Here is a 26,249-nt window from a genome sequence, read left to right on the forward strand (position 1 = left end):
AAGAGCGTAGCTCATTTCTTAGAGTCTATGTATGACAGGAGCAGCATTAGCAGATTTGTTCAACAAATACCCATTCGTTCCTGCCCCTACCAGGCACTGTGCTGGGTTCCTAGGACAGGGGTCATACGAACCCTTCCCCCTTCCGACAGACCCGGACGAGGTCTCCTGCATGGACCTACTTCCTCCCGGCAGGCCACGCCCACCCCGAGGACGCCTCCCTCACGAGGCCACGCCCACCCGAGGACACCCCCTTCACACGAGACCACACCCACCCACACAGACCACGCCCGCCCGAGGACACCTCCCACACGAGGCCACACCCACACGCACAGGCCACGCCCACCCCGAAGACGCCACCACCGTGAGGCCACACCCATCCGCACAGACCACGCCCATCCGAGGCATCTCCCTCACGAAGCCACACCCACCCGCACAGGCCACGCCCAGCTCCGGAGGCCACACCCCCTCAGCATGCCTACGCTGGAGGCAGGGAGCTGGAGACGCGGAAGGGCCCCGAGTGATCTGCCCCGCGCAGGGGCAGGAGGGGTGGCTGGTAAACGGATCGGCTAGGCTCAGAGTGGGGGGGGGGGGCGGAGAGCCCCAGGGGGCCCTCGGGGTGCTGAAACGGCCACTTCCTGGGCTGACACTCGGCTTCTGCCTGCAGACCGACCAGGGAGGGGACCGCAGCTTCCCCAGGGCTGCTCGCCTCCTTCGCCGGCGGGTGCCGCCCCCTCGACGGCCATCCTCCGGGCCACGCTCCCGGACCACAGCCGCCACCGAGACCACGCCCCTCCCACGATGGAACTCCGCGGAGACCACGCCCCCGGACCACAGCCTCCATCGAGACCACGCCCTCCCGCAATAGAACCCCGCGGAGACCACGCTCCTCCCACGATAGAACTCCGCGGAGGCCACGCCCCCGGGGCCACGCCCCTCCCACGATAGAACTCCGCGGAGGCCACGCCCCCAGGACCACGCCCTTTCCACGGCAGAACTCCGCGGAGGCCACGCCCCCGGACCACAGCCGCCCCCGAGACCACGCCCCTCACACGGTAGAACTCCGCGGAGACCACGCCCCCGGACCACAGTCGCCATCGAGACCACGCCCTCCCTCGATAGAACTCCGCGGAGACCATGCTCCACTCACGATAGAACTCCGCGGAGGCCACGCCCCCGGGACCACGCCCCTCCCACGGCAGACCTCCCCGGAGGCCACGCCCCCTGGACCACGCCCCTCCCACGGTAGACCTCCCCGGAGGCCTCGCCCCGGAGGGCCGCCAGCCCTCGGGACCACGCCCTTGAGGATGACAGACACCGGCCTGGGCCACGCCCCCGGTGCCAGCCATTCCCGGAGACCACGCCGCTCCGTCTGGAGGAGTGTGGTGGGCCGCCCGGCGCTCCCCGTCCCCGCCCCTCGGATGAGGTGTCCATCGGGCCGCGGCGGAGCCGGACGCGAGGCTCAGGAGGCTGGGATGTGAGAATCGAGGCAGGAAAGTGCGTGAGGCTTGATCAGGCCGGAAGCGGCCTGCGGCTCGGCGTGGTCCAGCCGGCTCGAGTGGGGGCCCGGGGGCCGCGCCCGGTCCCGAGCTGGAGCCCCACGCGCCACGGCGCAAAAAGGAAAGGAATTTCTCGAGCCCCGTTCGAAGCCCGGCGCGGGAGCGGCGTCCGCGGGGCCCGGCGGTTTCCTGCCCGCCCGCCGGGTCCCGCGCGGCGCCGCGGCCGGAGAACCGGGAGGCCGCGCGCCGCCGCCCCGCCCGCGCCCCGCCCCGGGCGCCCGCCCCGCGCCGGCCCCTTTTGTTCGCCCGCGCCGCTCGCTCGGGCTCCGCTCGCCTCGGTCGCCGGCGCTGCCGCCGTCTGCTCGACCGGGCCTCGGCCTGCGGCGGGCGCGGGGCGCGGGGGCAGCGCGCGGGGCGCGGGGCGGCGCTGCGCCGGAGGCCGCGGCGTCCTCGCTCGGGGGCCGCCGGGGCCCCGCAGCGGAGGCGCTGCCGGAGGACCGAGGTAGGCGCCGCCCGCGGGTTCGCGGGCGACAAAGGACCCGGTGCGGGGGGCGGCGGCGGCCCCGCCGGGCGCAAGCAGGGCGCTGGCCGGAAGCGATGTCGGCGCGGGCGGAGCCGGCCGGGGATGCGGGGCGCGCGGGCGGAGCCGGCCGGGGATGCAGGGATCGCGGGCCCGGGGCGCGGGCAGAGCCGGCCGGGGATGCAGGGATCGCGGGCCCGGGGCGCGGGCGGAGCCGGCCGGGGATGCAGGGATCGCGGGCCCGGGGCGCGGGCGGAGCCGGCCGGGGATGCAGGGATCGCGGGCCCGGGGCGCGGGCGGAGCCGGCCGGGGATGCGGGGAGCGCGGGCAGAGCGGGCCCGGGGCGCGGGCGGAGGCTGACCTGAGCCCCGGACTCCGCCGACGACCGCGGGCGAGGACGGTGCGCCCGGCCCCGGGGCCAGGGCGCCTGCGGCACGGCGGGGCCCGGGCGTCGGTCTGCGGGGCGCCTGTGCCCGCCGCCCCCCGCCCCCAGCGTTACCTCCCGGCGCTAGAGGACCTCCAGGCCCCGGGCCGGGCCGGGTGGGCGCGGCGCCGCCCCCTCCGAGGTCTGGGGAGCCGGGCCCGGGGTCGCGGGCCCCACGGCCCCGCGGTGAGACTGCAGATTTTCCCTCGGGGAGGCGCGGGGCCCCCGCCCCGCAGGCCGCCGCCCCGGGCCCTGCGCCGCTCCGGGTGGGGAGTGGGGAGGCCCCGAGCGCCCGCGGGGGGCGCGGCAGCACGTGGGGCGGCCCCCCCATAGCCGATGTAAACAATGGCCGGGCCTGGGGCCCCCTCCCCTCCCCCGGCTCGGCTGCGCCCCTCCGGCCTGGACCTCAGGACCTGCAGAAGCCTGGAGAGGGGCTGCGGGGAGGAGCGCGGCCGAACCCCGGCCTCGCCAGCCTCTTCTCCCCGTGAGCACCGAAAACCCGAAGTGGAGCTGTGGCTCAAGCGGTGAAGCGCCCGTCTTGGGAGCTCAGGGCAGCGCCCGCGCCTCGCGCACCCCAGACAGGGGCGGCTAGAGGGCTGGGCTACTGGGACTCGAGTTTGAGGCCTTGTAAGTGGGGGTCGAGGGCTGGGTCTGCTGCTTGCCCTGCTGTGTCATCTTGGGCACTCACTGTACCCTGCCGTTACCCCATCTGTTGTGGGGCCTGGGGACAGCGTGTCATGGTGGATGGAGGCAGGAGGTGGCCAGTGTGTGGCTCCTGTGAATTGGAGAAGCCACCAGCCCCACCTGTCCCTTCAGCCTCTTTTTTTTGATGTTTGGTGGAATGAGGGTGTGAACGCGGGGTCCCCCGGCCCTTTTTGTGCTTTAGTCCTCTTACTGAACTTCCCAGTCACACCTCCGCGTAGCTGGGATTGCAGGTGGCCCCTGGGGCCAGCCCCACCGCGTCACCCATGCCATCCACCTTCGCCCTCTGACCTGGGTGGTTATGGCTTCTCTCCGGCCCTGTGTGCTCCCGTACCAGCTCCCAGTGCCACCTGGCTTTGCTAGCAGGGTTTTGAGGCCCAGAGCCTTCCCACCCACTTCTCTGCACGCTCCTGGCCTGACCTGATGCCAGGTGCCTGGTTAGACCACCTGAGCTGGCTCCCCTTGCTGCCGCCGCCGCCGCTCGGGAGGGCAGGGCTGTGGCTGTGCGGGGCCCCTCTCAACCCACCTATGGATGATGTGGTCTGGTTGTGCGCCTCCTCCAATTAGGTTACGCTGAGGGGATCTAGGGACTGGCAATCTTGCTCCTCAAAGTTTCAGGCCACCAGGGGCCCAGAGGCCGGGAGCCGCCCCTCCTGGCCTGCTCTCTTCTCTCTAGGTTTCTTGGCCTCCCCAGGGTGCCGTCCGGTCTCTTCCTGGGGGCTGGCCTTCTATCCCAGGCATTGCTGGCTTCAGCTCCCGTCTGCCAGGCCCCTCCTGGTGGGGTGTGCCGTCTATGTGGGCGGGCTAGGAGGCTCTGCCGAGTGCGAGGGTGCGGGATGCGGGGTGGGCAGGCCCGGTGGACTCTGGGAAGCAGCGTGGAGTGTGTGCCGCCGTGGTACCCTTGGGGTTACTCAGGCAGCCGTCTAGCATGCAGGAGGGCGGCAGTGGCCACCTCGTTCTCCTAGGCCCTCTCCTGAGTCCCTGTGAACACAGCCCCTTCGTGGTCCAGGCCTGCAGACCCCCATTTCTCATGGAGGAGCGGGGGGGGTCACGGAGACCACAGCGCTGGTAAGGCTAGAGACTAAGGATCCTTTAAGGGGAGTCCCTGCTAGCGCATGTGGCAAGGGGCCACCCAGGAGTTCTGGAATGTTCTCGGAGGACAGAACCTGGGACCTGGAGGATGTTCATAGAAAGCAACCAGAGATAGCTGGGCCTGGTGCCATGGGCAGTGGGGGGGGGGCCTCTACCACCGCCCTCCCCCCCCAGACCTCTGCCCTCATCTTCCACCTGGGTCCCGGAGCTGAGATGCTCTTTACGTTTCAGAGACTTGGTCAAGGCCTGAGTTCATGTCCAGGCCATTTTGTTGGTTAGTTGGGTGATTCTGAACAAGCTGCGTGCCTGCTCCGTGCCTCAGTTTCCCTACTGGTAACATGATAGACCAGGATTTTGGTAGGAGGAGGCAGGTTGGCTATGAATTTTATTTTATTTGTATTTTTGTATTGGGCCTGGGGCTTGAAATCACAGCCTAGGCACTGTCGCTTAGCTCGCTTAGCTTTTTCATTCAGTAATGGTGTTCTACTACCCGAGCCATGTTTTCATGTTCTGGCTTTTTGCTGGTTCATTGGAGATAAGAAAGAATCTCGTGGACTTTCCTGCCTGGACTGGTTTGATCTCGATTCCCAGACCTCAGCCTCCTGGGACACTGGGATTGCAGGCATGGCTGCTGGGCCCGGAGCCGGTGCAGGATCCTGGTGATGGCAGATCTGGGATGTTAGGAGGAGTTGGTGTGTGTGGCTGGGTGGACACGTGTGTCTACCTGGAGCGTGGCTTTGCGTGTTCAGCTGGTGGTGGCCGTGGGGTCAGGGCACCGGGTGGTCCGGCTGGAGGGAACACAGAAGCATCCCCGGAAACGGCCTCCTGTGCGTTCACTTGCTGTGGCAGGCTACGGTTACAGTTTCGACAATGAAGCGGATCTTCTTTCTGCATGCCCCCCCCCCCCCGCCATGGCTCCTGGGAGTCTTGCTGGCTCTTTCTCAATGGTTTGTGGGAGGTGTCTATAGAATTCCAAATTCACATGTGGACGCCAAGGCTCACTCACCGCAGTTACTCACCATCTGAATCCAGCCTGGGGGGCTGAGACTTATTTTTCTGATCCTGGGGCTTGAACTCAGGGCTTGGGTGCTGTCCCTGAGCCTCTTGTGATTCACGTTAATGTTCTATCACTTAAAAAAAAAAAAAAACCTTCAGTTTTGTTTTGTTTGTTTGTTTTTTTAATTTTCCCCTGTAGTTTATTGAGATGAGAGTCTCAGGACTTTCCTGCCCAGGCAGGGGTCTTTTTACTTGCTTATGTGATCCAGATTCATTAAGAGGCTGCCAACCTGGCTGGCCCTGGGAGGAGGAACGGGAGCATGGACGATCTTTCAGCTGCCACACTCGGCTGGCACTGGCACATAGAGCTGGCGGGGTGGAGGGGAGAGGGTAGGGGCAGAAGAGCAGCAGGGGGCGGGTGGCTGGGGCAGGTCCCCGTCCTGTCTGCCCTCCCCACCTTGACCTCCATGGCCCTGCCAGCCCCCCTAGCCTGGCCCAGCTCTGTCCACCTGGGCCACGGACCTTTGCCACCCTGTTTTCTTGCCCCGGGAGTGAGCATGCCTTACTCCTCTGCTCCCAGTCTGTGAAGTGGAGTGTGGGTGGGTGCCATGGGCCACTTGAGCCCTGCCTCTTCCCAGGTCCTTTTCTGTGGACCTGATGGGGCCTCACGCTGGCCCAGCCCGGCCATTGTCTACCGGGACTGCGAGTCAGGGTGGAGACCCCAGTCTCCTGCTGCTGGGGTGGGTGGGTGGTGTTCACACAGCCAGGTGCACCCCATCCTCACTCCCCATTCCCCTCTACTCCTTCCCAGCCCTGCCTTACTCTCCATTATTCCTGGGGCAGCTGGAGACCCACTCAGCCCCCTCTCCTCAGGCTGGCAACTGAGGCTGGCTGCCGCTTCCTGCCGGGCCTGGGCAGTGATCTGGGAGGCAGAGGGTAGACCTGGCAGGGGGTGAGCCAGGCTGGGCAGAGGCGCCATCTCCCCGGCTCTCCCTGCCCCAGGGGCACTGGTGGGAGGCTCAGCGCTTTGGCTTTCCCCTCAGGGCTGGCAGAGCTGACAGGAAGGCAGTTCCTAGCCCTGCCCTCTGCTTGCCCACGGCTACAGGATGTGTCTAGACTCAGCTTGGACTGGCCTAGTGACAAATGGGTCAAAGGAACAACCAGCCAGGCGTGGGGACACACACCTGTAATCCCGGCGTTCAGATGCAGAGGAATGGGGGGTCCCCGGTCTGCCTGGGCTACACAGTGAGACCTTGTGTCTCCAAAACACCCTAGCTGGGAGCAGCAGGGGCAGAGGGGGGGCTAGAGGACAGGGCCGCCCTGAGTGCTGCAGAGCGAGGAAACTGCACGCAGAGCCCGCGCCCCGCTGCCCTGTGGGGAGCTGCAGTGTCCTGGGGTCCAGCACTTGGGGGCCCAGGTGGGCCTCGGATGCACTCTTGGAATTTGTGTGCATGTGTAATTGTGTGTGTGCTGATACTGCAGGGTGTGGCGCTGTCCCTGAGCGTTTCTGCTCAAGGCTGCTGTGCACAGCTCCACCTCTGGCCTTCTAGTGTGCGCTGGACTGGGAAGGTGGCTCAGTGGTATCGAGTGCTCGCCTCGCATGCGAGAAGCCCTCGCTCAGTTCCTCAGGATGACACACACACAAAGAGCTGGAAGAACTCAGGAGTCTGGGCACTGCCACTGCACCCTTTTTACTCAAGGTGAGCGCTCTACTGCTTGAGCCACAGCGCCACTTCCAGCTTTTTCTGAGCAGAGATAGGAGTCCCAGAGCCTTTCCTGCTCAGGCTGGCTTTGAACCGCGATCCTCAGTTCTCAGTGTCCTGAGCAGCGGGGATGATAGGCTGGAGGCACCATTGCTTGGCTTACAACTTGATTTGTAGTTTTGCTGGAGGCGCCTGGCCCCTCACGCTGTGCCCTGTGGATCGCCCACCCGCCAGGCCTCTGGACTCCCATTTCTAGCGGCCTCCAGGGCTGTGGTGCCCTGCTTGGCACCGCGTTGGGAGGGGCCGCCCATTGGCCTGGGCCCCAGCCTTCTCTGCCACCTCCCGCAGCTGAAATTGGAGCCCTGAGACGCGCCCAGGTTTTCCTCTGACCCACCCCTGTCAGCCACCACCATGGCAGGGGCAGGGGCAGCTTGTCACCACGTCCCAGCCCTCCCCCGTCCTCTGAGCCTGCGCCCTGCTCCCCTCCCCCCATCCCTGCAGGGGTGCTGGGCAGGCTCAGTGCCTCTGGTCTCCTTTGTCAGCGGTGGCAATCAGGCAACCGTCCCCAGAGGCTGGGGACAAACGTTACCCCTGCTCGGTGGGGGGTGGCTGGGCCAGGCGTCACTGGCTCTGGGTCTTTGAAGGTTTTGTCTTGCCAGTTCTGGGGCTTGAACTCAGGGCCTGGGTGCTGCCCGAAACTTTTTATTTATTTATTCTTGTTTAGTTATTTATTTATTGGTGGGTCACGGGGCTTGAACTCTGGGCCTGAGCTCTTCAGTTCAAGGCCACCGCCCTACCCCTTGGGCCACAGCCCCACTTCCCACTTTTCTAGTGGTTAATTGGAGGTAAGGACCTGAGGTTCTTTAGTGCCCCAGCTGGGTTGGGACTACAGTCGTCAGACCTCAGTTTCCCGAGTATCTAGGATTACAGAAGTGAGCCACACACCTGGCTTTGCCCTGAACTCTGGCTCGAGGCTGGTGCTCTGCCCCTCGAGCCACAGCTCCACTTCTGGCTTTGAGGTGGTCGACTGGAGAGAAGAGTCTCGCAGGGCTGGGATGTAGGTCAATGTCAAAGCCCATAGCTAGCAAGTGCAGTGTCCTGCGTTCGATCCCCTGTACCGAGAAGGAAAAGACGCACACGCACACACAAAGTCTCATGGACTTCCTCGCCCAGGCTGGCCTTGAACCCAGATCGTCAGATTATAGCAGCTGGGATGACAGCTGGGGGCTGCTGGTGATTTGTCTTCTGAGCTTTGCTTTCCTATGATGATGGTGGGGACCCAGAAATAATGGGTTCCCCTACCCATGCCAGGCCTGGCCCCCAGTGGACACCTCCAGGGGTCCCCAGCATGGAGGCTGAGTCCTGCCTGCAGCTGGCGCCTGCCTCTGCACTGGCGCAAGGAGTGCAGGAGACGGGGGGACCACCCTGGGCCTGCCGGTCCATCTGTGGTGCCCAGAATCACCAGCTTTCCCCAGGGGAGGAACTCAGAGGCAAAGCTCTTGCCTAGCGTGTGCCACAGCCCACCAACCAATAGAAAATAAAAGTGACTTACTTCCTGCAGACGGAAGGCTTGCCAGGCCCTGGTGCCTCCCAGCTGCTCAGGACACTGAGAACTGAGGATCACGGTTCAAAGCCAGCCAGGGCAGGAAAGGCCCTGGGACTCTTATCTCTGCTCAGAAAAAGCTGGAAGTGGCGCTGTGGCTCAAGCAGTAGTGCGCTCACCTTGAGTAAAAAGAGTGCAGTGCAGCACCCAGACTCCCGAGTTCAAGCCCCAGCCACTTGCAGCTCTTTGTGTGTGTGTCACCCTGAGGAACTGAACCACCACTGAGCCACCCTCCTAGTCCAAAAAAGAATTGTTTTTGAAGGTGACAGCCACCCTGTGCTGTGTGGGGTCGTGTTCTGGGTGTTGTGAGGAGCCTGGGCCATGACCTCCTGGCCCTGCGTGATGTGATGTCACCTGTCCTGCCGTCTGCCCACAGGTGACAAGACGGTGGAGAGGATGTGAGCTGGACCCACCCGACAGACGTGGACAGCCACCATGCAGAAACCCAGTGGCCTGAAGCCCCCGGGCCGGAGCGGAAAGCACTCCAGCCCCATGGGCAGGAGCTCCACGAGCTCCACGAGCTCTGCCTCGCCCTCCTCGGCTGCCACGGGCTCCAAGGAAGGTGTGTGTGGCTGGGGAGAGGGGGGTGGGAGGGAGGGAGGGGCTGCTTCCAGGGGTGTGGGGACTCGGGCCTCCAGAGAGGCCTGAAGGCTGCTGGCTCCTGCAGCTCTTCCTGGCGGGTTGGCTGTTTCTGGTGGGGGGCCTTGTGGTACAGTCCGGGCCGGCCTCCAGCGCTCCATCCTCCCGCCTCAGCCTCCCCAGGGCTGGGTCTCGTCCTGGGGCTTCAATTCAGGGCGTGGGTTCTATCCTGACCCTCGACCTTTTGCTATAGGTTAGGGCTCTACTAGTTGACTCACAACTCTACTAACCAGTGACTGTTTTTTATGGTGAGCTGGAGGTCAGAGGCTTAAGGACTTTGTTGCCCCAGCTGGCTTTGAACCTCGCTCCTCAGATCTCAGCCTCCTGAGTAGCTGGGATGGCAGGCGTGACCACTTAGCTCGTCTGTCCATTTCCAGCGGCTGAGCTGAGCTCCACAACTGAGCTGAGCAGAGCTGGTCAGGGAGTGGCAGGGCTGGGATCTTCCCTGCCCCGGCTGCCAGGCGCCCACATCCCAGCAGCTGGGTGATGGGGAGCCAGTGGTGTCACCAGTGGGTCACCCTGTCCCCAGAGCTCCTGGTGCTGGAGACCCCAGAGATGTCAGGGCCCCTCTCTCAGGCCCCCCCCCCAGGTGCCCGTGCCAGGGCTCCATCACAGCCCGGCTGGCATCATTTGAAATGACTTGTCCAGGCCACAGGGCAACTTGGTGCAGGACCAGCGGCCCTGGCTTCCTTCAGCATTGGCCAAGGTCAGCTCAAGGGCAGCTCCTGTGCGTTCTGCTCCTGACCACATCCACATCCGAAGGAAAGTGGTAGTGCAGGGTGGGGCGGTCAGGCTGCGAGCATGCGTGGCGGGGGGGAGCAGGGCGGCCTGCGGCACCCACACTGGTCCACCATGGATCTGGGCTGGGAACTGGGCGGCTGGTTCTGCTGGAGCCTGCACGGGGCTTCTCATGGGGAGCCGGCTGTGTTCTCTAGTGGGTAAGGACTGCCCGCCCTGCCACTGCCCCCGCCCCAACACCGTCCCTGGCTGTGTTCTAGGCTGGAGCCTCCTCCTGGGTGCAGCCGGGGTTGGGAGGTGTCCCTGAGTTCTGCCTGGTTCTGGAAGCGCGCTGAGCTTCCTGCTGGGTTGCAGAGGCAGCATGTGTGTGTGTGTGTGTGTGTGTGTGGGGCAGACGGGGCCTCCTGGGCGCTGGGCTCCCTTCCGCAGAGGAGGGGGGGCTCCAGTTCCACCTTGGAGACCCCTGGAGAGGGGAAAGGCCCAGAAAGCTGCCAGGGGTTTGTGGGCATCTCTGTGCTGTCCTCTGAGGCCCGTGGGGGTCCCAGGTCTGACCTGGACTCCCCGGGGTGAGGGGTGCTTGGCTTCCCCTCTGCATAGGCAGAACTGGGACTTGGGTCCTGGGGAGGGGCTGTCAGGAGCTCTGCGGGGTGTGGGGGCCAGGGGAGGCTGAGTGGAGAACCCCAGTGCCAGTTGTTTAGAGCTGTCTCAGCGCTGTCCTGCAGCAGATTGCCCCTCCCTTTTGTCTGGGTCCTGGTGACTGAATTCAAGGCCTGGGTCTGTCTCGGAGCCTTTTTGCTCAAGGCTAACACTCTTCCACTTGAACCACAGCTCACTTCCAGCCTTTTTTTGGGGGTGGGGGTCGGTGGTGGGGCTTGAACTCTGGGCCTGGGCTCTGTCCCTGAGCTCTTCAGCTCAAGGCTACTGTCCTACCCCTTGAACCACAGTGCCACGTCCAATTTTCTAGTGGTTAATTGGAGATAAGAGTGTCATGAGCTTTAGTGCCTGGGCTTTGAACCGAGATCCTCAGGTCTCGGCCTCTCCGGAGTCACTGGGTGACAGGCGTGGTCAGTGCCTGGCTCAAGCACTAGTGTTGAGATGTTTTCTCCCATTTCCTGACAGCAGGTGGTGGTGACATTGGGGAGGGTGGCCCAGGAGTGGCCCCCTGGGGAGCCCAGACTCTGGCCGGACTTCACCCAAGGCCGCAGGGCACAGGGTGGGGCTCGTGCTGGGGTGCTGGGTAACGGCCAGGCCCCCTGCGGTTCTCGTTCTCTCCCTCCCCCCCCCCCCTCTCTCTCTCTCTCTCTCTCTCTCTCTCTCCGTCTCTCTCTCTCTCTCTCTGTCTCTCTCTCTCTCTCTCTCTCTCTCTCTCTCTCTCTCTCTCTCTATCCTGTCCTTGGACTTTTGGATTTTCTCAAGACTAGAGCTCTACCACTTGAGCACGGCACCGCTTCCAGGCACAGTGGGGCCCAGGGGGGACAGAGGGTAGCAGTCGGTTATCATGGGAAGGTGGCCTGGGATTTTCTAGAAGCCTGGGGAAGGACAGTCAGGGAGGTCCAGGAGGGAGAGTAGGTGAACGTCGCCGGGCTCCCCACAGCCCCCATCTGGGCTCTGTGAGGCTTGGACCCTGGCGTCCTCGTGTGGCCAGGGGTCTCCAGGCAGCATGTAGCGGGTCCCTGCTGTGCTGGGTGTGGGGCGTGGATTGAGCTGCCATCAGCTTCTGCAGAGTCTGGGAGGGGAGGGGATCTGGGAAGGAAGTGGGGGCCAGAGGTCATGGGAACCCTTTAGCCTTCCACCCCAGGCTGTGGCTCTTGGGGTGGGGTGGGCTCTAAATTACAGACAGCAGCTTAGTGCGTCTCGCCCCGTCCGCCAGCCTGGCTACAGCTGTCACCAGACATAGGGGGGGAAAGCCCCCCTTGCTTTCTGAGCACCCCGCTTGCCTGCCACCCCAGCTGCTCCAGGCGCCCTCAGCCCTGCTTTGAAGCCAGGGCCCCTGTCAGTCCCACTTCAGGCCGGAAGCAGCTGTTCCTAGAGATGGGTGCGCAGGTGTGTGTCTCTGCTCCCTGCTGGCTGTCTTGGGGCCCTGGGCTTTGCGAGGGTGCCCATCTCTAGGGGCTGCACCCCAGACCTGCCAAACTCTCCCCTTGGAGTCTGGGGTGACCATTCTGCCCGCGGTCTCAGGACGTGGCTGGATTGACTCTACCACTTGAGTGCTCTTTCGCTTGGTTTTCCGATGGGGTCTTGCTCTTTGGCCCGGGCCTGCCAACCTTGAACTTCAATCCTGCCTCTGCCTCCTAGGAGCTGGGACTGCACGTGTGAATCATCCCACTTAGCTGTCTGCAGTGGGTTCCGACCTAAGCGTTTGTTGTCTCAGGGACACTGAGGCACTGAGGGCTTGGCCAGGCCGAGCCAGAGCTGCTGGATAGTCTTGGGGCTGTGTGCCCTGTCGCCGTCTCCTTGGCTGCCCAGCCTCCGGTAGTGTGTGGGGAATTGGATGGCGGGGGTCCCGGAGCTGCGGGGACAGCCTAGGGGCCTGTGACGGGTGAGGAGCGGGTGTGTCTGAGCACCGGGACTCATGAGCTGGATCTGAACAGCTGTTAAAACAACTGGTGTGCAGGCCTGGGCGATCTGGAAGGGGCAAGGAGGAGGGGGAGAGCACCTGAGGGTCCCCAGGGCCGGGGCAGCTGCGATGGAGGACAGCTGGGAAGGCTACTTTTTGCTAAGAATAGCCATACTGGGTCCCCCGGCCGTTGGGAAGTTTTCTCTGGCTCTGAGAGAACTCCGGGACAGGTAGAGACCAGACCCTGTGTGCACCTGGCTGTTGGGTCACAAAGAGACGTTTAGAAATAGGAATGGGATGTGGTGACGGGGCCAGGTGTACCTGCTGTGTAGTCCACAAGGCTCCCCCGGGCTTGGTCAGGCCCTGAGCAGGGGCTGCCGCCACGCCCTTGCCGAGGGGCTCTAAGCTGGTGGCTTCCACTCCCCTGTAGATAGCACAAGGACCCCTCCCCCACCCCGGGTTAGAGCCCCTGGTCCACTGTGTAGCCGCGGGCCAGGCTGTGTAGCTGTGGGCAAGGCCTTGGCCTCTGAGCTGAAGGCTGCTGGTTGCCTTGGGAAGGCTCATGTACTGTCCCTTTCCTTCTCTCCCTGACTGGGTCTTCACCCGGAGGCTGGCGGGCCTGAGCCCCGGGGAGGGGAGGACACTCTGTGTGTGTGTGCGTGTGTGCACGTGTGCACGCGAGCGTGTGTACTGGGTCTGAATTCAGGGCCTCTTGCTTTTTCTTGGCTCTTCTGCCTGGGTCTGGTGCTTTAGCACTTCCGTTTTCTGGCTGATTCACTGGAGATGAGGGTTTTAGGGACTTCCCTGCTTGGGCTGGCTTGGAACCAGGATGCTCTGCGAAGCTGGAATCACAGGCGTGAACCCCATCTCAGCTGGCAGGGCACAGGCTGAGGCCGAGAGGACAGGATGGAGCCCCGAGGGGCCTCGAGTGGCCTTGGTTAAGAGCCCCGGGTGGCTTTGGTCCCCCGACCCTGGCATGGAAGCGGTTGTCTGGAGGGATGGCGGGAGTGGACGGGGCCTGGGGACGCCCCAGGGCGGGTGGCACACGCCCCAGTCCCCGGAGGATGCGCTGGAGGTCGCCTGGGCCTACCTGACCGGGAGGGAAAAGTGGGTGTGGGGGTTCACACCTGTGTCCTCGCTGACCTGAGGGTGGGGGCTGGGGAGGAGGAGCCAGGCCGGGCCAGGGCTCTGGGGGCCGGGAGGGGGAGGGGAGGGGAGGGGAGGAGCCCCGCGGGGGGGGGTCGGGTCCTCACCGCGCCCTCCCCATCGGGGGAGGGGAGGAGCCCCGTGGGGGGGGGAGGAGTAGGGGGGCCGGGTCCTCACCACGCCCTCCCCTCTCCGCCCGCCTGCCCGCAGGGTCCCCGCAGCACAAGCCCGCGCCGGCCCCCGCCCCGGCCCCCGGCCCCGCCGCCCCGGAGAAGCCGGAGAGGCCCCCGGGCGGCGGCGGCGCGCGGCCGGCCGAGGCGGGCGACGAGTCGACGGGCGACTTCGCGGTGGGCGAGCGCGTGTGGGTGAACGGCGTGAAGCCGGGCGCCGTGCAGTTCCTCGGGGAGACGCAGTTCGCGCCGGGGCAGTGGGCCGGCGTGGTGCTGGACGAGCCCGTGGGCAAGAACGACGGCGCCGTGGGCGGCGTGCGCTACTTCGAGTGCCCGGCGCTGCGCGGCATCTTCACGCGGCCGTCCAAGCTGGCGCGGCAGCCGGCCGAGGGCGCGGAGCCGGCGCGCGGGGACCCGGCCCGCGGGGACCCGGCCCGCGAGCCGCTCACCGCGCAGAACCTGTCCCTGCACGCCGGCGGCTGCGCCACGCCGCCGCCCGGACGCGCCCTGCCGCTGCGCGACGCCGTGCTGGGCCCCGGCAAGCCCGGCAACGAGTCCGGCTCCAACCTGTCCGACAGCGGCTCCGTCAAGCGCGGCGGCGACAAGGACCTGCGGCTGGGGGACCGCGTGCTGGTGAGCCGGGGCGCCCCGCCCTCCCTCCTGCCCGCCCTCCTGCCCCCCACCCCCCCCACTCCGGTGCCTGCCTGCCTCTGCCCAGCGCGTTTGGTCTCTGCTCCCTGGGACCAGGGCCCCAGCAGATGCCGGGGAAGCCCGGAAGCCCCCACTGTGAGGGTCCTCCAGCCAGGCCCCGCCCCCGGCGGCAGTGGATGAGCCCATTGGTGGAGCAGGAGCCCCGTGAGCCACGCCCCCGACAGCACACCAGGCTGTGGTGTCATCGGGATGGCCACGCCCCCGACACCCCACTAGGCTGTGATGTCATCGGGACGGCCACGCCCCCGACAGCACACCAGGCTGTGATGTCATCAGGACGGCCACACCCCCAACACCCCACTAGGCTGTGATGTCATCAGAGGACGAGCCGTTAGTAGAGCTGAGTGCCTCAAGCAGCTTGTCTTCTTGCCCTGGGCAGGCAGGTCTGCACCCCTGGGTCCCTCCCTGTTGTCCTGGGAGTGGACAGAGGCCCCCTCTGAGGGGAGAGGACCGAGGCCGCCTCCAGCCTTCCCTTGCTGCAGTCTCCAGGCACGTGGCTGAGCTGTGTGCCAGGCGGGCTCACTGAGGTGAAGATGTGGCAGGGTGCGGGTGCCCAGCCCCTCGGGAGTGTGACCTAGGGAGTGCAAAGCTTCTGTTTCCCACCTCACATGAGTCTGTGAATCCAGTGGAGAGGCATCTAGAGGCTGGGCCTAGGAGAGCATGTCTGGTTCTCGTCGGTCAGGGGGTGGAGGTAGGAGGATCGCAGTCCAGGCTGTTGGCCCTTTGTCGCTGTTTTAGCTAAGACCCCTAGAAAGGCTCCTATGGGCCCAGGGACTGCACTTCTGACCCCTCCCTCCCTCCCTCTCTCCCTCCCTCCTCTCCCTCTTACTCCATCTAGCCAGATAGGTCTTTATGTTGGGTCTTCTGCTTCTGTACGGGGCTGGCCTTTATCTGAGCCGTCCCCCTGCCCTCTGAGCCATGCCCCCACCTCTGCCTCCAAACCATGCTAATCACACAGCCACGCCCTACCGCCCGGACCACGCCCCTGCATGTGACCCCAGCCACCACGCAAGCCTGCCTTCTCCACTCAGGACGTCCATCACTTCAAAAACTTTATTTCATGTCATTTTTTGTGCTTGAACTCAGGGCCTGCACTCTGTTCTTGAGCCACAGCACCACTTCCAGCTTTTTCTGGGTAGTTTATTGACAATAAGAGTCTCGTGGACTTTCCTGCCCAGGTTAACTTCAAACTGTGGTCCTCCTGGGGCTGGGAGTCTGGCCTAGCATGCATGAAGACCTGGGTTCAGTTTCGCAGTACCACAAACATAGAAAAAACAAGTATTGCTGTGGCTCAAGAAGCAGAGCACTAGCTTTGAGCAAAAAGTGTTCAAGGACAGTGCCCAGACCCTGAGTTCAAGCCCAGAACTGGCAAAAAATAAAATAAATAAACAACAAAAAACCCGTGATCCTCAGATGTCAGCCTCCTAAGTTGCTAGGAATATAGGTACGAACCACTGCTGCCAGGCTTTTCCTCTTTTTCTTTTTGTTCCTGGTTAGAGATAAGAATCCCATGGACTTTCCTTCCTAGGCTGGCTTCGAATCGCCCTTCTCAGCTCTCAGCATGTTGAGTAGCTGGGCTTCTGGGCATGAACCATTGCCTGAGCTTTTTTTTGTTTGTTTAGAAAAAGACTTTAAATGCTCAAGGACAAAGAACCGAAGAGATGGCTGTAACAGAGCTGGAAATCCACCAAAACCACGCTCAGAGCCAGAATGAGGGGAGGCAGAAGCACCCTTGGCAGTCATTCCAGACAGGCACATGCTGAGTCAGCCTCCTGGGGGCCCTGGAAGTGGGGCCTGTGCCAGGCCAGGAGCTAGAGAAAAATCATGAGGTCACTTCCACCCCATCTCTACCCTCTCTGCCTTTGGCTGGCGACGGACGGCACACAGGCTGGGATCTGGAACGGGACCTCGTTCTCCAAAGACCCTTGAATAGATGTCCATGAATATGCATGAGGATCATGAATATGTATGTGCACATGAATACTCGCCGTGCCATACAACTCTGGAAAGTAAAGTGTGACTGCAGAAATAAGAAGTGTTAGAAGATAAAATGAAGGCTATCTGACACATGGAGAGAGAGAGGAAGGAACTGTATGGCTTTTTGGAGTTTGGGAATTTGAACTCAGAGCTTGCTTCTTGGTAGGCTCTACCACTTGGCCATTCCCTGCCATTCCCGGGTCTTGTTACTTACTTGGTTTTTCAGGGAGCATTTTAGGTGTTTTCCCAAGGTTGTCCTTGGACTCTGATCTCCCTCCTTCCTCCGCCTCTGAAGTAGCTAGGACGACAGGCGTATACCACCATACATGGCTAAAGAGAAGCCCTTCGCAGAAGTTGTGCAGCATGTCTAACAGCTAAATGAATGTGGTTGCAGAAACATTGGACCAGGAAAAATGGAGAGTGGACCATCCAGTAACTTGAGAAAACTCCCTAGGGTTGACCAGCCTCGGCCCACAGGATCCCAGGATGGAGGATGGAAAGGGACTCACATTGTCAGAAAGCCATGGCACCTGAGAGGAGGGGAAGGCACAGTGCGTGGCGAGGAGAGCCCATCGCTTTGGGTCCCTGTTGGACATAAGTCCTGGACCTGGGCCTGTCTCTGTGGGACTGGATGGACACAGCCTGACTCCGCGGGTCCTGGCTGGACACAGGGCAGGATTCTGAGTGGCTTTAAACTTCTTAACACAGCACTAACGCTTTGGAGCCTCTCAGAGGAAGAGACCCAGCAAAGCTCCTCAAGAAAGCCAGTGGCGCATGCTTGCAATCCTGGATACTCAGGAAGCCGAGATCTGATTGGAACCCAGTCTGGGTAGAAAAGCCCTGTCCTTGGACACTTTTTTGCTCAAGGCTAGTGCTCTGCCACTTGAGCCACAGCGCCACTTACGGCATTTTCTTTGTATGTAGTTCCAAGGAATTAGACCCTATTCATGGTAGGTGGCACTTTATCACTAGGCTAAGCTTCTGCCACCACCACCCGTGACGCTCTTACCTCCAGTTAACCACCTAAACCAGAAGTGGAGCTGTGCCTTGAAGAGATAGTGTTAGTCTTGAGCAAAAGTTCTCAGCACTTTGGCCCTGAGTTCAAACCTCACCACTGACAAATGGCAAAACAAAGAACAACCAAAAAAATTCTCAAGAATAAGGGCATAAGCCAGGCACCAATGGGTAATACCTGTAATCCTGCTCAGGAGGCTGGAATCCAAGGATCAGGATTTGAGGCCAGCCCAGGCAGACAAAACCATGAGACTTAAGTTTTGGGTTGGGTTTTGGTTCTAGATCTTGAACTCAGGGCCTGGGTGCTGTCCCTCAGCTTTTCAGCTTACGGCTCCTGTTCCACCATTTTGAGCCACAGGCCCACTTCTGTTTTTCTGGCAGTTCACTGGAGATCAGTCTCACAGACTTTGCTGCCCAGGCTGGCTTCCAACCGTGATCCTCAGATCTCAGCTTCCTGAGTGGCTAGGATGACAGACTTGAGCCATCGCGTCTGCTGTGAGGCTCTTATATCCAGACACCCAGTGGGAAGCCGGAAGGGGGTCTGTTCCTGGAGTGGAGAGTGCCTGCCTGCCTGGGTTCTGAGGGGCGGCTGGCCTGTTCCATCCGGGAGGGTGATTTCCACTCATGGTGACTGGCCACAGATTGCACATGAACCACTCAGCATGCTCGTCTCTCACCATGCCCGTCCCTCACCATGCCACGCGGTCACGCAGCCCACGAATGTGTACACTTGGCTGTGTGCTCCCCGCCCGGCAGCAGCACAATTGTACAATCTCTGAGGCTTTCAGTGGGTGGAGGTGCTGGGCTCGGAGGCCAGGAGATGCCCCACGCTCATTCAGCATGTAAGCAGCAGGGTCTAGACGCTGATGGGTGCCACCTCTCCGCATGGCACACGCCTGCGAGGCGCTGGGGCCTGTGCCACACCCGCCCCGTGTCTGTGAGGTCCCCCTTCGTCTGTCCCCACTTTTTTTTGCCAGTCCTGGGGCTTGAACTCAGAGCCTGGGCACTGTCCCTGAACTTCTTTTGCACAAGGCTAGCCCTCTGCCACTTGAGCCACAGCGCCATTTCTGGCTTTTTCTGTGTCCGTGGTGCTGAGGAATGGAACCTAGGGCTTCATGCATGCTAGGCGAATACTCTACCACTAGGCCATGCTCCCAGCCCCAGTGCCCGCTTCTTGTGGGGTACAGTCTCCCCCTGTACCCCCTTTGAGCTTGGGCTGAATTCCCCGTGGCACAGGTTGGCGGGACGAAGACAGGCGTGGTGCGGTACGTGGGGGAGACGGACTTCGCCAAGGGCGAGTGGTGCGGCGTGGAGCTGGATGAGCCCCTGGGGAAGAACGACGGCGCGGTGGCCGGTACCAGGTGCGGTGGCTGCGAGGGAGATGGGGGGAGGGGGTGGTCCTCGTGGGGGTGCCCGCCCTTAGTGTCCACCATGGTGGACTGAGGCAGACAGGACTTGGCCATGTCCCCCATTCCCCGCTCTGCGTGCACGTGGCTGAGGCGGCCACGGTCCCTAGCAACACTGTCTGGCTGTGCCCATCAAGGTGGCCTCTCAAAGCACAGAGGGGCTGCCTGCATCCTGCCATCTCTGACAAGGTAATCAAGGGAGGAAAGGGACTGAGGCTGCCTGGATGGGTGGGGACGGTGAAGCCCAGCACACAGCCCATAATCAGAGCAGCCTGAGCCCAGCAGAGCCTGGGTTTCCATGACAACACTCTGCCTGGTCCCCGCCTCCCTCCCCGCTCAGGATGTGGGGCAGACAGGCCCTTGAGCAGTGGAGCTGCCCCTCTCCGAGCAGAGCTGGTGTGGCCACACCCCCCGTGTCTGGGGGTTCTGAATGGCCTGGGGGAGCCGTGGTGGGTGTGGTGGGGCACAGCGCATCCCTGCCGTCTTCCCCGGGTGGGCGCCCCATCCACCCTCCTGGGCGGTTCTCGCGGGGGCTGTGAGTGAAGGGGCGCATGGCTGCCACGGCAGGGGTCCTCTCCACTCCCCCAGGTACTTCCAGTGCCCACCCAAGTTCGGTCTCTTCGCGCCCATCCACAAGGTGATCCGCATTGGCTTCCCGTCCACCAGCCCGGCCAAGGCCAAGAAGGCCAAGCGCATGGCCATGGGCGTCTCCGCGCTCACCCACAGCCCCAGCAGCTCCTCCATCAGCTCCGTCAGCTCCGTGGCCTCCTCGGTCGGGGGCCGGCCCAGCCGCAGCGGCCTGGTGAGCGCGGGACCCCGGGTGCAGGCCTGGCCCCCTCCGTGCCTTCGCTCGCTCAATCAGGACTTCTTTATGTTATGCTTTTTTTTTTCTTCTTTCCAGTCCTAGCCTTGAGTTCAGGCCTGGGTGCTGTCCCTGAGTTTCTTGTGCTCAAAGCTAGGGCTCCACGGGTGCTAGCCTTGAGTAAAAGGTGCCTGAGTTCCAGCCCCAAGACTTGCAAAAAAAAAAAAAAAGATATATATATATATCTAGTGCTCCACCACTTGATTTGCAGCTCCAGTTTTATCTGTGAAGCTAGGATGACAGACCAGAGCCACTGGCACCCAATCAAGTTTAGAGGTTTTTTGTTTTTGGTAGGTCGTGGGGCTTGAACACTGGGCCTTGGCGCTGTCCCCGAGCTCTTCAGCTCAAGGCTACCGCCCTACCCCTTGAGCCACAGCGCCACTTCCGGTTTCCTGATGGACAGTTGGAGATAAGTGTCTCACAGACTTTAGTGCCCAAGCTGGCTTTGAGCCTCGATCCTCAAATCTCAGCCTCCTGAGTAGCTGGGATTAAAGGCGCGAGCCACCGGGCCTGCCTTCAAGTGTAGAGTTTTTGAACAAAGATAAAAATGTGTTGGTTGGGTTGGAGGCATCGCTCAAGTGATAGAGTGCCAGCCAAGCGAGCCAGCGAGCTGAGCATACAGTCCAAGTTCAAGCCTTGGCCTCGGAGGGAGAGGGAGTGCGTTTCTTGTTATAGGGACGTGGGTCCGTGTACATTTATTGTATGCTGATCTGTTGGCACAGGCCCTTCCCAGGCAATGGCACTGGACTCAGAAAGGGCTGTGGCCGAGGAGGGGTGGCTGGGTGGAGGGCTGCCTGCCAGCTCAGCCCCAGGCAGTGCTAGCCAGGGGAGGGGCACCGCCATGAATGCACTGGGGCCCTGGCCATCAGGACCTCACTCTGGGTGAGGCCCCCGAGTGTGTTTGGTGGGTCTGCAAGGTCCAGGGAGTCCAGATCAGGGCAGAGGGCAGGGCTAGCGCTCCGGGGGCCACCAAACCCCAGCTTCCCCCCCCCCCCAACGTGTCCACAGCTCACAGAGACGTCCTCACGCTACGCCCGCAAGATCTCGGGCACCACGGCCCTGCAGGAGGCGCTGAAGGAGAAGCAGCAGCACATCGAGCAGCTGCTGGCCGAGCGCGACCTGGAGCGCGCCGAGGTGGCCAAGGCCACCAGCCACATCTGCGAGGTGGAGAAAGAGATCGCCCTGCTCAAGGCTCAGCATGAGCAGGTGCTCCGGGGCCCGGCGGTGGGGGGCCCGGTCGGAGTGGGGGTCCTGGCATCGGGGCTCCAGGCAGCTCCCCGCACCTGTCCTCCAGTCACCACGCCCATCCCAGCCAGCACACCTGGCCGGGCTCCATGTGGACTTTCCCGTCCACCAGGTGGGCCAGTGAATGGCGCCCAGGGCTGGCCCCCAAACTTGCTTGTTCTGTCCTAGTAACAGCGAGAATGTTCCAGTCATGGAAGTTCTTTGGACCTCAGGGCCTTGTGCTCACCAGACACGGGCTCTGCCGCTCAAGCCGCTGCTCCTGGCCGCTTTTGCTTTAGTATTGTTTCTCCTGCCCAGTCGCACCCTTTTGTCTGGTTGTGAGTCTTGATCCTCCTATCTCTGCCTGCTAAGTAGCTGGGACTGCCCGTGTGTGCCCCCATGCCTGAAGCCTCCCCTGCCCTTTGGCGTCTCCATCTTAAAGGCTGCGTGGCGGTCCATTCACGGTTGCTGTGCTGTGACACAGCCGCTCCCCTGCTGCTCTTCGTGGGTTTTGGCTTTCCTCTTCAGCGGGTGGTCTCGGTGTGCATGCAGCTCCCCGCCCCCCATCTCAGGTCTGGCTTTGGGGAGGATGGGTGGGTAACAAGACTCACCCAAAGCTCAGCGTCCCCTGGTGGTGTCACTCAAGGCGCAGTGAGCACTGTCCCTGAGCTTTCCTGTCAGTGCTCTACCACGTGAGCCACACTTCCACTTTTAGCTTTCCGGTGGTTCATTAGAGGTAAGAATCTCATGGACGTTCCTGGCTTTGAACCGTGATCCTCTGATCTCAGCCTCCTGAATACAGATGTTTTTAGCTCTGCAGTGATGGCCTCCTCCGGGCCCACTTTCTTCTCGATGGAGTCCAGGCCCCGGGCTGGCTGTGGCTCAGTGGTAGAGTGGCTCACACTGCAGGGGCCGGGCTTCCTTCCTCAGCACTGCAGAACCTAATGAACTCATGTCTGTGAAGCCCGCTGCGGGCCTCGACACGCAGGGACTTGAAGCCTGCAGCTCAGTACAAGGCCAGCAGGGCAGACAAGCCTGTAAGACCCTATCTCCACAAAGCCAGCGAAAACTGGACCCCAGGCATGGCTCAAGAGGCAGAGCACCAGCCAGTCCAGCAAGCCAAGTGACAGTGCGAGGTCCCGAGGCCCACGCTGTCACCCCGGCCACCCGGGAGGCTGAGAACTGAGGATGGCGACGCAGCCAGCCCAGGCAGCAAAGCCCCTGAGTCTCGTATCTCTAATTGACCACCAAAAAGCTGAAGTGGAGCTGACTCAAGTGGTTGAGCACCAGCCTTGAGCCAAACAAACAACCAAGTGAAAGGTCCTGAGCCCAAGCCCCATTGCCACCATGGGAAACAACAGCAGAAACCTCCGTGAGGGTCATAAAGCTAAGTTCCCTGTGACAGGGGCTTTGCCAGTTGCCATTCTGGCTTGGATGGGCACATGGCAGGCATGGCAGCAGCTCTTGGGGCCCCAGGGGTGCAGGGCGCTCACCGTGCCCGGCCCTGGGCTCGGGACGCTCACCCTGCCTGGCCCTGGGGCCGCAGTACGTTGCAGAGGTGGAGGAGAAGCTGCAGCGGGCACGGCTGCTGGTGGACAGTGCACGGAAGGAGAAGGTGGAGCTGTTCAACCAGCTGGAGGAGGAGAGGAGGTGGGTGTGGCCTCAGGGCCAGTCTTGTCCCAGCCCCGCCTGGGCACCTGGGACCCTGTTCATTCCTGCATGGAGGGAGGGATCCTGCCCTGCCCACTGGCTGGGCATCCTCGGGGCCAGGGAGAAGCCTGGGCCCAGATCCCGTGCCACCAGCCATGCACTCTCCTGGACAGAGCCCGAGCAGCGGCCAGCACCGGGCCAGGAAGCCGTGTTAGAGGCAGGGCTGGCCCGAATCACAGACCCCAGGAGTGGGCTAAAAACTCTTCATGTCAGTGCCAACAAGGCTGGGGCCCACAGAAGGAGGGGTGCGGCCCCCACCATCCCTGCCCTGCACAGAGGCGTCCAGGCATCTTCTCGGGGTGACGGGAGTCTCTGCCTTCCTCCCCCACCCCCTGCACCGCCCCTCGCATCTGTGTTTTGGGCGCTCGGCCCAGGCAGGCACCCAGAGCCACTCTCCATCTGGCTGGGAGACGGGGTGTATTTTTATCTGGTGGGTGGGGGAGAGGGTTGTCCAGTTTCCATGGCAACACACAGACGTGGAGGCCATGGCATTGAGTTCCAGGAGGGCCTGGCTGTGGCCCCCTCTTCTGTCCTCTCCCTTGGCCCCTCTGGGCCATCAGAACTGTAACCGTGGGAAGGAGCCTGTGCCCGCTCGTGCACGAATTCCCCGAGTCCTGCAGGGGCCCCGGGGATGAGAGCCGAGCCCTCCCGCCCTCCTCACCACCGTGACATCTGTAGCTGCCTCCCTGCCTGCCAGCCTTGGCCTCTTCCACCCTGGCCAGTTCAGGGGGAAAGGGGCCTATGGAACCTTCTGGAAAGCTCTGCACGGCACGGTCAGCCCCCTCTGTGCCTGCAGGAAGGTGGAGGACCTGCAGTTCCGCGTGGAGGAGGAGTCCATCACCAAGGGGGACCTGGAGGTAGGATGCCCACGTGGCCGGCGGGGCCCCAGGCGGGGTGGGCTCTGGGGGACCTGCAGCCTCACCTCGTGCTCCCGGGGTGATGAGCTTCCTGGCACGTGCCCGGCCCCGCTTCCCCCCTCCTCCGCCCCAGAGCTGCAGCCCCCAAATGCCTGAACACCAGCTCCCCGCTGCCCAGCTCAGGGACGCCTTCCTGACCCCTCTACGCCTCTCAGGTCCAGGTTCTGTGCCGCCCAAAGCCTCTACCTGGCAGTACTTGGGGTTGGAACTGAAGCTTGCTAGGCAGTGTTCTGCTGCCTGAGCCATGTCTCCAGCCCCGTCTTGTCGTGGCTGTTTCCAAGGTAGGGTCTTCATTTATGCCAGGCCTGGCCGGGGCTGGCAGGCTCCTATGCTGTGCCCAGCATTGTGCCCCGTGGCTGGTACAACAGGCTGAGCCACCGTGCCCAAACATCAGGTGAGATGGCGTTGGGGCCTCGCACAGGCCAGGCCAAAGTGTAGTGTTCTTATTATTGTTTTGGTTAGTTCTGGGGCTTGAACTCAGGGCCTAGGCTCCGTCCCTGCGCTCTTCAGCTCAAAGCTAGTGCTCTGCCACGTTGAGCCATGGCATCACTTCCAGTTTCCTCATAGTTAATTGGAGCTACGAGCCTCACAGACTTGCCTGAGACTCTCCAGGCTGGCTTTGAACTGTGATCCTCAGATCTCAGCCTCCTGAGTAGCTAGGATGACAGACATGAGCCGCCACGTGTAGCACCAAAGTTTCCTTGGAGATACCGTCTTGCCGTCTGGCCCAGGCTTGCCCAGAGCTTGCTGCCATCCTGTCCCAGCCACCAGAGTGCCGGGGCTACGGGTGTGTGTCCCTGTGCTCAGCCTAGAATCCGCTGTCACTTGAGGACTCCGCTGGCTGTTGGGCGTCTAGGGTCCATAGGCAGTGAGTCCTTTCTCCTTTGGGAGTATTTTGGGAAGTCAGAGGCGTGGCTCAGTTGGTAGAGCACCACTGGTCAGTGAGTGAAAGTGTCAGGTACTGAGTTTGAATCACGGTCCCAGGCCTGAAACAACGAGAAGTATCTTGGACCCCTTCGCTCTGGAGTGGTGAAGAGAGGCAAAGCCTGGGAGGTGTGGGCCAGGAGGTGTGGGCGAGCCGTCAGAGCTGGAAATCGGGGATAACCGGGCGCCCGATCTCACCCCCGGCTGCCTCCTCCCGCCCCCCTGGGGGCAGAGTCGTCTGGTTCCGTTGTGATGGGTTTTGGGGTGTGGTCAGCGGAGTTGAAGGGAGACAACCCCAGAGGGCCAGCGGCCGTGGCTTGCACCTGCCATCCCAGCCACTGCCCCGTGTGAGCGCGGAGGCCTGTGGTCCCCGGCAGAGTCAATAACATGTGAGACTGCCGGCCTCCCCTCGGCCCCTCCTGAGAGTCATTGCCAGCCGAGCAGCGCCTGGGGCCGCGTCCCTCTGCCTGGGCTCTGGGGGTTCTGCGATGCCCCGCCTGCTGCTTGCTGGGGTCTTCCTCTCCCAGAGCGCGGCGGGGGTCTGCTGGGGCCGCTGGGCCCCGTCCCGCCTCCTCCCCAGGGCAGGCGGTTCTCCGCGGCTGTCACGGGGGATCCGAATGCCAGGCGCCCCAGCCCGAGAATGCACGGCTTTGTTGGCCTGGCGCGGGTGTTGGAAGCTGGGGACAAAGTGGTGTTGTGCTCACGCAGCCGAGGCCGGGACTGCGATGGAGCCTGGCTCTGCCACAGGGGGGTCCGGGTGGCGTGGGTCACAATGCTCAAAACGTCCCCTGGGGTGCCAGGAATCCTGGGGTCCCATGTGCAGGACCCTATGCCCGAGACCAGTCCCAGGCCCCCAGCGGAGGGAGGAAAGGGCTGGGGGGCTCCAGGGAGGAGGGGTGCGCAGCCCCCCCGCTCCCGCTCCGCCCCCAGCCAGGCCGAGCTGTGTCCCCATGCCTGTCACTGCCAGCTCCTGGACGATGATGCCTCCTCTCTTTCCTCTCTCTCTTTCCTCTCTTTCTCCGGCTTCCTCTCCCCATGTGCCCCCCTCCCCTGCGCCGTGTCTCCGTGTCCCTGGGTGGAGCCAGACCCAGACCCAGCTGGAGCACGCCCGCATTGGGGAGCTGGAGCAGAGCCTGCTACTGGAGAAGGCGCAGGCCGAGCGGCTGCTCAGGGAGTTAGTGGACAACAGGGTAACGCGCCCGCCGCCCGCCCCGCCAGAGCTTCCCGGGCTCGGGGCCATGAGGGCTGGGCTGCTCCAGGCCCCCTCACCCGCTGTGGCTGCAGGACGTGGCTTTGCCAGCCTCCCACAGGGCCTGGGCCTGGCTGCAGCACACAGAGATGAGAACCCGGGGCGCGGGGGCAGTGGCAGCCATGGGGGCGAGCAGACCCCTGGGGTGTCCGCAGGCCTGGATGCCCTCCAGAGCGGCTGTGGCTCTGCAGCTGTGTGCACAGAGTAGAACGTCCCACGGTGGCTGCCAAAGCAGGAAAGGAAGGCCAGCCCTGGTTACCTGTGGAGAGCCTGCCCCACACGATAGGAGGCCTTAGGGCTCGGTGCCTTGGTGCAGCACAGCCAGACTGCAGTGGCACATGCAAATGTATGCAGATGTATGCAAATGTAGGCAGGGTTGTTTGTCTGGCTAGAAGACCCCAAGTTAAGTTCTCATGTCAGGGAGGGGGGGTCATAGATCTTGAACTGGGCCTGGGTATTGTCCCTGAGC

The 26,249-nt window shown here is 62.8% G+C and overlaps 1 protein-coding gene across 2 annotated transcripts in view; it reads left to right on the forward strand.

Annotated features, from left to right (window-relative positions):
• Positions 1–1,358: 1,358 nt before the first annotated feature.
• Clip2 (CAP-Gly domain containing linker protein 2) overlaps positions 1,359–26,249 on the forward strand; it is a 33,858-nt gene continuing 8,967 nt past the window's right edge. Inside the window, exons 1-8 of one of the 2 annotated variants that reach the window (XM_090324032.1) lie at positions 1,359–1,494; positions 8,913–9,098; positions 13,827–14,419; positions 18,725–18,849; positions 19,483–19,696; positions 20,765–20,962; positions 22,527–22,630; positions 23,487–23,547. In XM_090324032.1, coding sequence (XP_090180158.1) covers positions 8,972–9,098; positions 13,827–14,419; positions 18,725–18,849; positions 19,483–19,696; positions 20,765–20,962; positions 22,527–22,630; positions 23,487–23,547 — 1,422 coding nt within the window. In that variant the 5' untranslated portion in view covers positions 1,359–1,494; positions 8,913–8,971. Of the gene's footprint in view, positions 1,495–1,867; positions 1,999–8,912; positions 9,099–13,826; positions 14,420–18,724; positions 18,850–19,482; positions 19,697–20,764; positions 20,963–22,526; positions 22,631–23,486; positions 23,548–26,249 lie in introns of those variants that run through there. The other variant, XM_090324031.1, reaches the window with a different exon arrangement.

Source organism: Megascapheus bottae, chromosome 34 (genome assembly GCF_031878675.1).
Source record: "Megascapheus bottae isolate mThoBot1 chromosome 34, mThoBot2.hap1, whole genome shotgun sequence".
Classification (NCBI taxonomy): domain Eukaryota; kingdom Metazoa; phylum Chordata; class Mammalia; order Rodentia; family Geomyidae; genus Megascapheus; species Megascapheus bottae.